This window comes from Capsella rubella, unplaced genomic scaffold, assembly GCF_000375325.1.
Source record: "Capsella rubella cultivar Monte Gargano unplaced genomic scaffold, Caprub1_0 scaffold_8, whole genome shotgun sequence".
Classification (NCBI taxonomy): Eukaryota; Viridiplantae; Streptophyta; class Magnoliopsida; order Brassicales; family Brassicaceae; genus Capsella; species Capsella rubella.
In genome coordinates this window covers 11,597,637-11,613,880 of record NW_006238916.1, presented here as the reverse complement: position 1 = coordinate 11,613,880, position 16,244 = coordinate 11,597,637, and the positions used below count along the sequence as shown (strand labels likewise).

Sequence of the window (16,244 nt, the reverse complement as noted above, 5' to 3'; positions counted from 1 at the left end):
TTTTATATTTTTTTGGCAGCCAATGCATCGGATTTAAATTCAGTAATTATTAAAAAAAAATTAAGATGGAATGATGGATCCTATATCCTATAATGTAAATAAAATATTAATGTGTGTGTATATAAGCAGCTCTCAGGCGTAGTTAGACCATTACACACAAATTTTGCTCGGAGCAAAACTTGGGAATAGAGACTCTGAGTGAAAAAGTGAGAGAGAGAGGAACGAATATGGAGGCAGACGAAAGCGGCATCTCCTTGCCGTCGGGACCCGACGGTCGTAAGCGGCGAGTTAGTTACTTCTATGAGCCCACGATCGGAGACTACTACTACGGTCAAGGCCATCCGATGAAACCTCACCGGATCCGTATGGCTCATAGCCTAATCGTCCACTATCAACTCCACCGTCGTTTAGAAATCAGCCGCCCTAACCTCGCCGACGCCTCCGATATTGGCCGGTTTCATTCTCCCGAGTATGTTGATTTTCTCGCTTCCGTTTCGCCTGAATCTATGGGCGATCCTTCCTCTGCACGAAACCTTAGGCGATTCAATGTCGGCGAGGATTGTCCTGTCTTCGACGGACTTTTTGATTTTTGCCGTGCTTCGGCCGGGGGTTCCATTGGCGCCGCCGTCAAATTGAACAGGCAGGACGCTGATATCGCTATCAATTGGGGCGGTGGGCTTCACCATGCTAAGAAAAGCGAGGCCTCTGGGTTTTGCTATGTAAATGACATCGTGCTAGGGATTCTGGAGCTGCTCAAGATGTTTAGGGTAATGCTCGATTCCTTGTTATTATCTCTTCTCTTTAGCTGTTGGTAGAGAACTTGTTGTTGTTTTCTGGTAATTGTAGGGTTTAGGCTTATCATATTGAGTGGTTTATCATAATTTACCTGAAACCTAGAAGCTTTCTGTAATTATTATCGAATGAAGCTTTGATTCTTCCAAGTTCCTAAATGATATTGCATTAGGTGTTTCACAGTTGTAACTTATATAATCTGTGCTGTTTATTTGAAATTCTGATAAAGTCATTGAGAGTTAAATCCGTTCAGTGTTTCAATGCAAAAGGGTGTTGGGTTGTTTGGCAATTGGTCAGATACATAGCCTCTTTTGTTTTCCATCATCTGATTCTTAAGTTCGTTAATTCGATTCCGTTGCTTTGTTATTGTATTTTGATAGAATCATTTCATAATGTTGAGCATGCAACAATGTTTCCTTTGCTTACATCTTACTGCTTTTATCAATTTTTGTTTGCAGCGGGTTCTCTACATAGATATCGATGTCCACCATGGAGATGGAGTAGAAGAAGCGTTTTACACCACTGATAGAGTTATGACTGTTTCTTTTCACAAGTTTGGGGACTTTTTCCCAGGAACTGGTCACATAAGAGACGTTGGCGCAGAGAATGGGAAATACTACGCTCTTAATGTTCCATTAAACGATGGTATGGACGATGAAAGTTTCCGCAGCTTGTTTAGACCTCTTATCCAGAAGGTTATGGAGGTGTATCAGCCAGAAGCAGTTGTTCTTCAGTGTGGGGCTGACTCCTTAAGCGGTGATCGGTTGGGTTGCTTCAACTTATCAGTCAAGGGACATGCCGATTGCCTCCGGTTCTTAAGATCTTACAATGTTCCTCTCATGGTCTTGGGTGGTGGAGGGTATACTATTCGAAATGTTGCCCGTTGCTGGTGTTATGAGGTCTATTCATCTATTTTGCGATTCTTCGATGTTTTTTTGATAATTTATTAAGTTTTTGTTTTTGAAAGTTTTGTTTCTGTTCTCTCGTCGCAGACTGCAGTGGCAGTTGGAGTAGAGCCCGACAACAACCTCCCATACAATGAGTATTTTGAGTATTTCGGCCCAGATTATACGCTTCATGTCGACCCAGGTCCAATGGAGAATTTAAACACACCAAAAGATATGGAGAAAATAAGGTAATATCTCCTACTTCCCCTTTTATGATCATTTTACTTTAGCTGCCAGTGAACTTCTTCCATTCCATGCTTTTCTTGTTTTGTTAAATTATTATACCCAAGATTTTTAAGATGCTAGTGATGCGCCTCAAACTGAAAATTGTTATGTAACTTATGATTTTATTTTTTAGCCAGTTACACTGGTTCACAAAAGCTTCACATGTTCATAGCTTTTAACGGTTGGATCTCCTTTAAGCTTTGTTGATGAAAGAATTTGAACTCAGAGAAATTAGTTATTGAAATTTCAGGAACACATTGCTGGAACAACTTTCGGGACTAATGCACGCACCTAGTGTGCAGTTTCAGCATACACCACCAGTCAATCGAGTTTTGGAAGAGGTAATTTTCAATAAGCTGTTGCTGTGTATCTCACTTTGCTGTTTTAGTTTCGTCCTGTCCTATTGGGACTGACTCAAGATTCATTATCTGAATGAAATCTTTAGTCGGAAGAAGATATGGAGACAAGACCAAAGCCTCGCATCTGGAGTGGGACTGCAGCTTATGATTCAGACAGTGACGATGATGATAAACCTCTACATGGTTTCTCAGGTCTTGATGGCCGAACTATGGACAGGTAAAAAAGAAATGCTTCATTCTACTCCAATCTACTCTCATTGTCTAACTTCTTAACAAGTGATTCAGAATTTAACTGATATCTCTTGAATCTCCAGGGACTCTACAGGTGAAGATGAAATGGAAGACGACAACCCAGAGCCAGAAGTGAATCCTCCATCGTCTTAAACCAGCTTTGATGGGGGTGGTGTGTCTAATGCATATGGTAACGTCGGGAGATTTAAGACAACAAGTTAGGGGAATGATTTTTTGATGTTTTTTCAGCACCCTTTTTGAGTACTGTGAAAACGTTGCATTTGTAGAACAATGACAAGCATTTTGGCCTAAAGTTAGAAAATCAGAAGATGTGAAAAATGCAAGGAACTTTTTTTTTTTTAGCTTTTCGATAAACTCAAAAAAATAAAACGACTGAAGTCTGAAATCATCATCATCGAAAAATCGGGAAACTGACCCCAATCATAATTAAGAAGAGCCATGGCCAAGGAGCTTATTTCTCTCCAATACCTCCGACCACCACTTCACATTACTCGTCAATTCCTAAGCCTCACTTCTCCTCCTTCAACTCTCATTCTCCGCCCAAAACCACCGCAAAACCCAATCTTTATCCGCACCAGCTCTCACCGGAGCAAAACTTCCCACGACGACGACGGTGTCCCAGCCGACGACGTCAAAACCCTCGCGAAATTCAAATCACGGCATAACTTCATCAGAGTCATCGAAGTTTCACGAAAGACCAATCACCCACTCGCCGGTTCGCGTCTCCTCCTCCTCGACAATCCGGGTAACATCCACAGCATCTCTTTCCTTCTTAAGACCTTAACCGATAGTTACTTCGACGTTTTCGCTACTCTGCCTCCGATTATACCTCCAGGACCCATTGGTATTCTCGGATTCGGAGCTGGTTCAACAGCTCGATTGATTCTCGAGCTTTACCCTCCTGACTTCACCGTCCATGGATGGGAACTTGACCCTTCTGTGATTGACGTTGGTAGAGAGTTCTTTGGCATCTCCAAGCTCGAAAGGGAACATAAAGATAGGATTTTTATCAACATTGGGGATGCTTTGAATGCTAGTTTGAAAACAGGGTTTTCAGGTATTTTAGTTGATTTGTTTAGTAAAGGGAGTGTGATCAAAGAGCTCCAAGATCCTAAAGTGTGGGAGGATTTGAAAAGTAGGTTGAGGAAGAGAGGGAGGATTATGGTGAATGTTGGAGGAAATTGTGTGGAAGCTGAGGATTCAGAGAGAGATGGAGGTTTGGTTATGGAAGAAACGTTGAAAGCGATGAGTCATGTTTTTGGAGATAAGCTCTTTGTTCTAACGCTTGGCAATGGGAATGATAGTTCTGTGGCTTTAACGGGCGATTTACCGGATCTAGACGCATGGAAGAAGAGATTACCGCGTAGTGAACTGAGAAGTTACGTTGATATGTGGGTACCTTATAGAGAACACAGCTCGAGACATTAGCCTTAGATGAATATTGATTGATAACTAGTTTAGGTTTTGTGACGGATGCTGCTGCAATGTCTTTGGAATCTCGTTATGGTGAATGCGAAGCTATGATGAAACTTGATTAGCTAATACACAAAACTTGTTCTGTCTCACATAGTGTTATAAGTGTACAAAAGTATTGGCTTGTCCATTTTGTGTCTTTTTTGTTGATGAATCATCTTCGAGGCTGTCTATTCCTTCACGGGGATTGAGATTTACTCATTACTGTTAAGCATGATTTGTTCTGGTTGGAAGCTAAATTCAACAAAGATCCTTGTATCACTCTGTTTATTCAAAATCCAAAATATGAAGCTTTTGCAGTTTATAGTCCGAAGGAGAAGATATAGATAGTAAATAAAAAAGTCACGAAGCTTTATCACAAGACAAACGCATTACAGTCACATTATTTCTTCGACATCATCATTTTGAGATTTCGAACGCAATACATGTAAATGCCAAAAAAAAAAACAAATACACCCCGATATCAGTTGTGTTTACACTTATTTGTCCTCATTAAGATGGTTAACGTATTGATCAATGGAAATACGGAATCATTATATACTAAACGCACATGCAAACAATGAAAATCTCAAACTTTAGAATACATGGAAGAGATGCATCTTAAGTGCAAGTTCTTGATCAATATTTTTATACATATGGAAGATATAAACTTTTTTCCCTACATAACACCATTAAACATGCGAATAAAATATATATAATTACAATAATTATGAGATATTAAAATCATACGCATGCATCTTGATTACCGTAGGCTTTTTCTCATAGGATACAAATTCCAATTAGTTGCAAAGTGTCACTAGTGTTAATAAGCACAGTAGGGTTTATTTTCTAGTCATCTTTTCAATAAAAAAAATAAAACTGATATTATATAAGGCTGAAGTGAATGAATAAAAAATATTCAAATCTCTCTACATTCCAAGCCTATTTGATCTATCACTCTTATAATACTTGATAGGGCAAGAGTGGGCAAACTATTATTAGGAAATGAAATAATAAATTGGGTAGGCTATGAAAATAGCACTTGCAGCATAAATACGACATTATTTCTCATGGATCATATGCATAGTAAATGAGATTTATATATACTTATAAATTACTGTGAAGAGGGAGGTTGACTTTGTTTGACTCAACACGTGGTTACTGCAGCAATAAGCAATCCCGATGATAGAGAATAAAATCTCTATCCATTTCTCTTTAATTTACTCATTTTGGGAGCATTAATAAACGTCCATATAAGCAAAATAGAAAATAGTAAGGTTTTGTAACTTACCCTATATATATGATATCACATAAATTTTGAATTTTGGTGGAATGATTTTTCTCTTTGATATGTGTGTTTCATATTCGATTCTGCATATATAAAAACAAAGAAAAAAACAAAAGGATATATTCACAAAACTATTCCTCCAAGTTGCATCATTGACCTCTTTCTCATATATAGTCAGCACATGCAGATTTGATTAATTTAAACATTATCTCTTATATGTGTGTGTGTGTGTGTGTTGTTTCAAGTGAGACCATATATATGAAATGTGGTTTCTAGAGATTCTTCGAGATCGAGAGTCACAGGGATTTTTCAATTAAAATACAAGAAGAAAAATAAAATGCGAGGGACAAAGTAGTACTAGTCTAGTTTTAGTAGATCATATGTGTGAGGAGGACCCCTATGCTCTCTCTCACTCACTCTGCAAACCCTTTATAACACTTCATACCCCCACACATGCACCTCTCTCCATTGTATCATCATTTTTATATGCAACCTCTTTATACATATATTTGAAGGGGCTATACATAGATCAATACCCACTCTAATCGCTTCATTACTTCAATCTTTTGATGGTAAAATTATTTGTTTTGTTTAATGTCTCGAGATATATAGCAATAATGATTCAAAAACTTTACTTTATGCGGATCTTATATCAAGATTCATGTTGGGATCAAATAGCAAATCCACCACATCATTGGTACTTCAAAATTAATCGATGTTTAGCTATCAGAATGCCCAAATCAGTAACACTGTTTACATTGAAAACGTTTTGAATAATCAGCCAAGTTTTTGTTATATGAGAGAGGAACTATATATACTTGCCAAGTACGTATACGTGACTAGTTTCCTTTTTTAGAAAAAAATAGGACCTCTATTTCCGAACCCTAATCCCGATATTAATGTTTTGTTTTAAATATGAAGATATTACTTTGGTGATAAAAGACTAGATGCTTCACTTTAGTAAATCACTAAATTCCCACCACTAACCACCATCATAACTTGGACCAAAACATAATATTCTAAGGGATCTTGAAAGCATTCCAAAGGTTAATACTACCACTGTACCACAACAAACTATTTTGCACTCTAATTTTTCTCTTCAAAGTTGACAGCGTTCTAAGAGAGTTTCTAACTATTAGCCTTTTTTTTGTCACTCAACTAGTACTAGCCTATATTAAGAAAATTAAACATTAGTAATATATATTTGAGTCGAACCATTTGAAGTTCTACGGTAGACTAAGGATCTATTGACGGCAGATACATAAAAATCGGTAGTCGATTCTGATAATATATAATTTAAGTTCTGGCTAGAAATTTTTTGTATTAATTAAAAATTGGTGCGATCGAAACTAAGTAAGAAGAAGACACTATTACAGAATGTCTCAATCGGCTGTCACTTCCAATAATATATACTCTAACACAAGTAACTGTTGGTATGATACTAACCCTAGCTATAGCTTCAAAAATCTTTGGACCCCCTCATATATAGTTTTTTTTTCCATTACAAAAGTTATGATTTTACAAAACCTATTTAAACATGACTTGAGCTCACATGAAATCGCTTGACTTTTACTGATTTCCTGTCTCGATGTAGCGTTTTTTTTTGTTTTTGGTCGACATTTATACGAATACGGTGAACATAACAAGTTTACATGCTTAAGTTTTGTATAGTTTGTCCTGCAAAAACTGTTCTTACTATAAACAGTATGCTCCTTTAATCCTCATTGCAAATCAGGGTTTTGTTGTGATATTCAATTAAAGTCGAGACTGATAGAGATGTTTAATTAGGGTTTCTTGAGTCTCCGGCCATCAGCGTGACAGGTATAGATACACAATATAATGATGCTTGATTAGTTAGCTTAGGGTTGATTTTGGGACTGTTAATTAGAGAATATTGTTATCATGAAATGCATGAAGAAAAATCACAAAAGCTAAAGTTAAACAAATTAATCTAATGGGAGACAAAAGTGAGCACAGTGAAATGATATTACTATTATTCTTGAGATGAAATGTCATAGTCATTCTTTGAGGGACATACCCTCTCCTCCTCTTCCTGTTTATTAATTGTTCATTTGTTATTATTACACTTTGTCTTTTGCTCTTTCTCCTTCTTCTCCACTAAATTTTTTCTCTATTTTTCCCCCTTTTTATTTGTTTGTTTTGGTTTCTTTAAATTCTCAGCTTCTAGGCAAATCTTTCTCAATTCTTCTTGAAATTAGGGTTTCCCCTTTCTTTGAGAGGGCTAAAACCCTGATATATCTATCTCTTTGACTTAAAGAGTTATAAGCCTACTCTATCTACTTTGGAAGCGAAATTCAAAGGGTAAGAAAAAAAAAAGCCCTTGAAAGAGGAAGAAAGATACAAGATCCTCAAAGAACATAAAGATCTAAAAGGCAGGTATATAATATAACTCTCTATATACATATATGCTTTAATTTGATTTACGTATCTAAATAAATCCTAGATGTATGCACCGATCATCAAAGACAATCAATTTCTAGTCTACGTTTTTATTTTACTTTCTATGTTCTTTATATATGCTATTGCTTATATTTTCCACTTTGATCTTTCTGTCACTTTCCTTTGAATTTCTACTCTAAGAAAGACTTAAAAGGTGATCTAATTTTAGCATATAAATGAGACAAGGATGTATGTAAACACATGCGTTATTATTAAACATTCATCATAACATAGTTATCTCTTTGAGTTGGCATAATTAAGGCCAGATCTAAAGTTTCTATACATAAATCCAATTTAGGATAGACTTAAGATCAGTGAAATTGCTTCATCTCCACAAGAGCAATGGGGGAGAGAAGGAGAGAAACAAAAAAAAGGAGAGAGAGAGAGAGAGAGAGAGCGAGCGATTTTAACTAACTAACTGGTTTACTAAAGACAAATTCGAAATTCCCATGACCAAGTTTAATTATGGGGCATACGAATAGAATTTAAAGAATAAATTTCTGTTTCTCTTAACAAAGCTAGTGAGGGTTGACGAGAGAGATCGGAAGATGAAGAAGATCGTAAAGCACATAAGGGCACAATTAAAAAATTTACAAAGAAAAATTGTTTGATTTGGTAACATATATATGTCGTATATATATATATGTATGTATTTAGCAAGTAAGTGTAGTACGTAATTTATATGTAACGTTGATATAAATACTACAGAGGGATACATAAACTCATCTGAATCTGACATAACTATATGAAACAAAAAAACAAATTTGACTCTTTTTTTTTGTCCAGGGATTGAGTACTTTGTACAAATACGTACTCCCACACTCTCATATAGTTTGAATTATGTCTTTATGTACTGATCCACATGTATGTATGACGTCTTATATTATAAATAATAGTATATACTCTGTTAAGTAAATTCTGATAAATTAGCTAAATGTCCTGGGTTCTACTTTAAATCAATGTCTCCTATTATTTCTAGAGGGGACTTTAAAAAAACTATGTATATGATCTGGCTAAGCTATGTATATCAGATCATGATTCCTATATTACATCTTTTGGAAATTATAGCAGATTTCTTTTATGTCAATAAGGTTTATTAAGAAAATTCAGAGAGTATATAGACTTTTAATCTTAACTTTATAAATGAAAGATTAGTTCATTGAAAAAAAAAATCATGATGCGAAACCAAAGTAATATATAGTTTTGAGAATGTCCTGAAGAATCTCTGTGTTCCTAATTAACATGTTCATTTAATCTTCACTTTAGAGACTTTTAGGTTTTTGTAAATATATACTATGCATGATTTTCGTTTTCTTAATTAGATTATTGGATGTTACATAATCACGTGTATATATATGTATGTATATGGTGGCGATGCAGATATATATATATGCAGAGACAAAGACTATATACTCATAAAGACACAAACGTATACATGCATATATACAGCTATGGAATATCTATGAAAACTAAGTAGAAATTCGAAAAGAAAAATGGGAAAAATATAAAAATTATAATATAAGTTTTTCACAAAATGAGATATATATATATGTATAGAGAAAGAAACACAACTTTTAATAGAAATTCCAATCTAAGTTTTTTATAAAAACAAAAATCATCATTTCCTAGCAAACTAAGGTTATATATGTGGATCTAACTTATTTTGATCATGTTGAAATGATTTTAATACTTAATATTTTGATTAGGTGTAAGAAACCAAACAAAAAAAAACACACAAATGGCGTCGTCATCAAACTCATACAACTCACCATGCGCTGCGTGCAAGTTTCTTCGCCGGAAATGCATGCCGGGATGCATATTCGCGCCATATTTTCCACCGGAGGAGCCACACAAGTTCGCCAACGTGCACAAAATCTTCGGAGCAAGCAACGTGACCAAGCTCCTCAACGAGCTTTTCCCTCACCAGCGTGAAGACGCAGTGAACTCTTTAGCCTATGAGGCCGAGGCACGTGTCCGTGACCCTGTCTATGGTTGCGTCGGAGCCATCTCTTACCTCCAGAGACAAGTCCATAGGCTTCAGAAGGAGCTAGACGCGGCTAATGCTGACCTGGCACATTATGGTTTGTCTACGTCAGCGGCCGGAACACCTGGCAACGTGGTGGACTTGGTTTTCCAGCCTCAGCCGCTTCAGTCGACGCAGCAGCAACCACCTCCGTTGAATCCTGTTTATAGGCTTTCAGGGGCGAACCCGGTGATGACTCAGCTACCACGTGGCACCGGAGGGTCGTATGGGACTTTTCTTCCTTGGAACAATGGTCATGATCAGCAGCAGCAAGGAGGTAACATGTAAATTATGCATGTGTACTCTCTCTTTCACTCATCTCTCTCTCTCTCTCTCTTTCTATATATTTATGTGTGTTTGTGTGGTACGACTACGACTACTATATTATTTATTTAATGCATGGACTGTATGGTACTACGATATTTTATTTTGTGTGGGATGAATTTCCCATCGAAGCATAAATGCATGAACCTGTTCTTATTATTTATGATGAGCTACATATATAATAAACTGTTCTTATATATATATATATATACTGTTTTGAATATTATTCGTTTGGTATATTAAAATACCTACGCTAGCTAGACTATAGTTATAAATGATTAACTGGTACTTAAGATGATAAAAAAAAACAACAAAATTATAGGTACTTAAGATGATATTCTACCATTTTCATTCGAATTTCTCCAAAACTAGTATCCGATTAATTTTTTTTTTCTTCTCAAAATTTTGTATTAGGCGTTCGGTTTACTTCGAAAGTCGGCTAGCGCATATCAATTTTTTTAACCAAAGAATACTTAAGATGATATTCTACTTTTTTCATTCGAATTATTGTTGAATTACTCTTTTATGACTTTTAATTACGAAAATACCAATTTTAGTAAGGTTGATATTTACTAGTTTAATTTGTTTGGTTATTTAATATGATAAAATATTTGTAATTTTATTCTTATGAAACAATATATGCATTAATCATGAAACGGAAAAAGTATTTTTTTCTAGTGGCTAATTTGGTGTATTATATTATTCCATTAACATTTCATTAATTTGGTGCTGATTGTTAATTATTGCCTTGGTTGGTTGAATACCTAAACTAGGATTGTAGTTATGCGTGGACGCATGTTTGAGAGAATTTAAGGGTGCTAATAATTGAGGGTTCCTGTTTTATTATTAGCTTAACTTATTTTACTTTTTTTTTTGTCATATTGTTATTTAGTTATATATCTATAGTTTTGATACTTTTTGTGATATTTGTATATAGAAGCCATGGTATGATTTTTTACCTAATATATTTTGTATATGTATCTATCTAAGTGTGTGTGTATCATATTATAGTTGATTCTTTTGGAGTTATCGTTAACATATTATTAAATTAACGGGTAGAGCGACGGCTAGGCATGTGGATTACGAAATTTCCTTTTGTTTCTCTCTTTAAAATAAGATAGTTTGGGTTATAAAGTTTTTGACAACAACAAATAATAATTGGTTTAGGTTATTAATATATTACGGTGTGTGCAGCCTTTCTGTCATATAAAATATGATCGTCAGAAGTGTTAGCGCATGAAAATACTTATAAATTTACTATGCATGAATACCTTTTCTTTTATCAGATTATGGAGTTATCATGTGAAATTTATAATATACCAAATATAGTCCAAGTCATGAGTTGTGAAACTGTAGTAGCAGTATCCCTATACAAAAAGAAAAAAAAAAAAAGAACACCATTTTGGGATTAAAATACAGTACAAAAACAAAAGCATATTTGTCACATAGTCCCTTTTAATTTTTATTTTTTTCGTCAACATTTAACATTTAATTCATTGCGATACAAGAAAGTGAGCACTTTGAAACTAAAATGATGTTATGTAACTAAAACATGATGGTGATTAATTACGACGCATATACATTGATTTATTTTAATAAACTTACTTGAATCAGTTTTTGGTCTGCAAATAACTACTATATACGAAAGTTTGGTATATCCAAGCTTGTGATTTGTGATTCGCAATAACTAACACGTCCTGGTAGAGGTATAAGTAACATACAATGTGTGAAAAGTCATAGTTAGTGACATAGTTAATTTAACATGCCTTGTTTAACATGTAATTCTAAACTTCTACCTTAAGCCCATAATTTAGTTACCAATCCTTTTTTTTAATCTATAGGCCCAATCAGAATATCCAAAATTAAAACAACAAATTACTTCTTTGTCATTTATTTATATCTATATCTTTCCAAGTTTTCATCTTAGTTTTGATACTTTGAGTTTGAGTTGGTATGCGAACTAAAGGCCAACAGTCTAACAAAAATCTGTGTGTGCGCCAACATTAATTTGAAGCTTGCATTCTATACTCGATGGTTAAACACATATAACACAGATATGTTAAATTTGGTTGAATATGACTTGTTTAAGAAAAGGAGAGATAAATGAATAAAAGCTGCAACTACAAAACTTTTGTATCATCAAAATAAAGATGAATGCTCTTATATTTGGACAAAAAAATAATAGATAAATTAAAAATGATCATACAAAGGGAAGGGTGCATCTGTTCATGTATCATATAATAATAATAATGCAAGACTGATATATAATAATTTTAAAATGTTTGGGGGAAGAAAGACTTTGGATATTGTCGAGGAGAAAATAATAGGAACTCCTCATCGAGAATCCATCAAACCCATCAATCAATCGATGTCTTTTTAGAGACGTGAAAAGGAAGCAAACTCTGAGTTTCTTTTCTGCCTTTGAGCTATTTAGCTAAACTACAAAAATAAAATGCACAATGTCTTTTTACATTGTGCATTGCGGGTCCTTTGCTACCTCTTTTTCTTACAGTTACAAATTCATCAAAACACTGAAACGAAAAAAAAAAAAAAAGATAAATATATATGCATATAGAATTGTACGTAGTTTCCCATTAGAGTCAAAATTCTAAGTCCCAAGATCAAAGCCAACCTTTTCATACCCAATATATAGCGTCGGACCGGACCTCGCTAATTGTTAAGTTTTATACTATAATATTTCAGATTTTGGATCATGATTGGACTGATCATTCTAAGATGTTTTGATGGGAGTTAAAGTAAATCATATTAATATGCTTTTATAAAATTATATTGACAATTTCAAACAGAGTGGGACATTTTTTGGTCTGATCGGATTAGAGAGTTCGAGTGAGATCATGTTCTTCTCCCAAATATATACTTATTATAAAATCAACTGTTAATGTATGAAAATAGTTGTATACTTTTCACTTTTCACAAGAATAAATCTGAGCCTCTATATTTTATAGTTTCTATTTGTAATAGTTGGTACATTTGATAATATATTATCTTCAGTCCTTTTTCTTTTCTTTCTTTCCTTTTTTCTTGTGAAATAATGATCTTTTAGTCTTCTAATCATTGGTTTGCGAGAATATTAGGATCCAATAATGATCGAATAAATTAATAACCGCCGACCATTGTCTCAATAGATTCTAATAATAGTGGTGGATTTGGATTACGTTTCTTTTTTTAAGTTCCACTTTGTAATTTTCGCCTTCTCAAATAAAAATTTATTTTTAGATTTGAGACTGATTAAACAAAATGTTAAAACATAAGTACAAAGTTCAAATTTTTGTGTTGCAGAATGGTAATTAATTGCTCTCCATATATATGGACTTTTAGTCGACAGAAGAAAGATATACATACTAGACTATTTGCTTTAATTCTATATATGTTCCATACAGATAAATAGTGGATATCGAATCAGTAAGTGTTTGTTTGAGAAATTGACACAACTAGTTAAAGACATATGCTAGTATGTAAAAAGGATCCTATAATACATACTTTGATACTCCTCCATGTTTTGTAGTTTGTTGTTCACAAAAATACGCAATATTTCGTAAATTGATAACCAAAGTTGATAAATAGTTTTATGAATGCCTGAAGAGTTATATATGAATCAAAAAGTAAAATGTAAATACATATGTGATTCTTTACCAGTTAGTTAGAGCAACTACTACTTTCGTTTATTCATTATTATTGGTATATTAAAATTTAAAATTGACATTACTCCACTTACTTAGTCCACTAATGTGTGTTGTTGTTGTTGGTATTTTATATGCATGCCTTTGAAGTGAAATCATAGCAGCAATTATTGAGAACCCTTTTGTCAATCATAAGCACTATTCAGGATTCATAAGATCTGAAATTCCCAACTATTTTCAGCCATCGTGTCATACCAATAAAATTATGCTAAAAATGGAAAACACAATAATAATAAATAATAATCATGATTGTTGAAGCCGCATGCATTGAACAGAACCACGAAAATGATTGATTGATAGATAGATATAATACGAGAGAATCTCAAGATCAGAAAGAGGTCGAGTTAGATTTCTGAAAATAATATATATGAAGTGAGTAAGTTTTCCCAGCTTGTATTATAATCATTTAAATTTAATTTAGCAGTTTCGTTTTCTCAAGCAGAAAGAAAGAAGGGATGATAATGATTGTTTGACTAATCTTTTTGACTGAATTAATGAAGAAAACAAAGAGGCAAATACAATATAGTTCTCAGTTTCTCAGTTGAGTTTGCATTACTGAATCCAACCGACACACTTGACCAAGATCTATATGGTTCTTTTTTCAAACTAATAATTAGACAGACTTTTATGCCAAAGCAAAAAACGTTTAGAAAAGAATCTGAAAATTAATAAATATTTCTTTTGGGTAAAGCACCATAAGAAACTTGTTATTATTGATATATGATTATTTTTATATTCATTTTTATTATTGATATCCGTTTACATGTAGACGAAGAAAACATGAAAAGAAAACGTAATTATCCATAAGTACGTAAAAGTTCTGAAACTATTTATACTAGATTCCCATTTCTTCCATCTCTTTAGTCTTCTTCATCCTGCATTATTTATCACCATATATATAAATAATGTCAATTTCACTATATTACACAAGACACTTAGACACACACACACACACACATGCATGCATGCATCTATTATATTCAAAGAACAAAGTTAAAAATAAAAAAAATAAAAGAGATTTACTGCGAGTGCGAAGTTGAGTGAAAGGTATTTGTAGATGAAGGATGCTCGCATTCGCGCATACACTCTCTGAAGCACTCTGATTTGAACTCCGGGTCACGGCATGTGATTTCACATTTGAATGTGCACAAGTGGTTTATTGCTTCTGTTCCAATGACAACCATCATGATCATCATCATCATCACCAACACACTCGATTTCTTCTCCATTTCTCTTGTTAATTTTAAAGTTTTTTTGTTGTTGTTGTTGTGTGTATAGTATGATATAATATATTTAGTCAGTGAAAAAGTTCTCTCTATATATAAAGACAAAATCACCAAACTTTTTGTTTTCATCATTCTGTTGAATGCCATGATTCATGAACTCTCGTCTCTCTATATATGTCAAGCCATTAAACTGCTAACCGTTGAATTGACTTTAGAACTCTCAAGAACCGCATATGGAAGTGATAATTTTTTGACTGGCTATTTCAAAGAGAGGTTTTGACCAATAATAAAAATAACCATATTAAGCTATAATAAATCTGACCCAGCCGGAGTTCAACACGTCACTGTTTGACTTTGATCTACAATGAGCTATATCATATTGGGCCAATAAATTAGACCATTTAACCTTTTTTTAAGTTTGGGCTCAAAACAGTTTGGCCCACAAGTCAAAAGGATTCTGCAATTGTGTTTATAACATAACAAAATAATAATTAATTCCACTAATTAATATGTGTTTGATTATTCATCCCAACTAATCACTCACAATTCAACTTCAATTTATGTCTTTACCATTTCACAAATACTAGTACACGAATTGTATACCATTGAGTCCAACATGAGAAATGCAAAAGAAAAATGACTTGCCATAGATATGCCTCATACGTATACCATCATCAGTAGAAACCAATAATTATAGGTTTGGTCATGTTATATATACACATGGTGTTGTTCGTTCATAAAGTCCATTGTGTATACATAAAATAAGGCCAAAGAAGAAAGAAGAGATATGGGGAGAAACGTGGTGGTAATGATGATTTTGGTGGTGGTGATGGTAGCCATGGAAGTAGAGGCAGACGACGACAGATCATCATTATGTGAATCGAACTGTGCGATCCTCTGCAAGGACGTTTCATGGTTCGTCAGAAAGATCTGCCATAAAGCGTGTATGCGCACGCGGGATTGCAACGTTCCTCTTGGAGCCATCGAACCGACATCCGATGACTATGTGCGCGCATATATAATCGTGATTGTGTCTTTGATTGTATCTAAGCATCTAGCGAACTGGACAAGGATCATATTGGTACGCATGTTATTTGGTAATGAAATCAATTAATTAGGATGGTTCAAGGCTTCTCATGATGTAACTCTTTTTCTTTATATATATGTAAAAGAAAAATCAATCAAGATCAATATA

General features: G+C 34.0%; 3 protein-coding genes across 3 annotated transcripts; all 3 read left to right on the top strand.

Moving 5' to 3' along the window:
- The first annotated feature begins 178 nt into the window (after positions 1–178).
- LOC17874831 (histone deacetylase 6) lies at positions 179–2,910 on the top strand. The gene is made up of 6 exons (XM_006281427.2): positions 179–767; positions 1,251–1,691; positions 1,785–1,927; positions 2,215–2,305; positions 2,410–2,540; positions 2,638–2,910. The coding sequence occupies exons 1-6, from the start codon at positions 228–230 to the stop codon at positions 2,705–2,707; spliced, it is 1,416 nt and encodes a 471-aa protein (XP_006281489.2). The 5' UTR covers positions 179–227; the 3' UTR covers positions 2,708–2,910.
- Positions 2,911–2,946: 36 nt separating this feature from the next.
- On the top strand, positions 2,947–4,347 carry LOC17877363. The gene has a single exon (XM_006279735.2). The coding sequence runs from the start codon at positions 3,014–3,016 to the stop codon at positions 4,001–4,003; it is 990 nt and encodes a 329-aa protein (XP_006279797.1). The 5' UTR covers positions 2,947–3,013; the 3' UTR covers positions 4,004–4,347.
- A 5,159-nt stretch (positions 4,348–9,506) lies between these two features.
- On the top strand, positions 9,507–10,123 carry LOC17875417 (protein LATERAL ORGAN BOUNDARIES). Its single transcript, XM_006282080.2, has one exon. The coding sequence runs from the start codon at positions 9,514–9,516 to the stop codon at positions 10,084–10,086; it is 573 nt and encodes a 190-aa protein (XP_006282142.1). The 5' UTR covers positions 9,507–9,513; the 3' UTR covers positions 10,087–10,123.
- Positions 10,124–16,244: the final 6,121 nt, after the last annotated feature.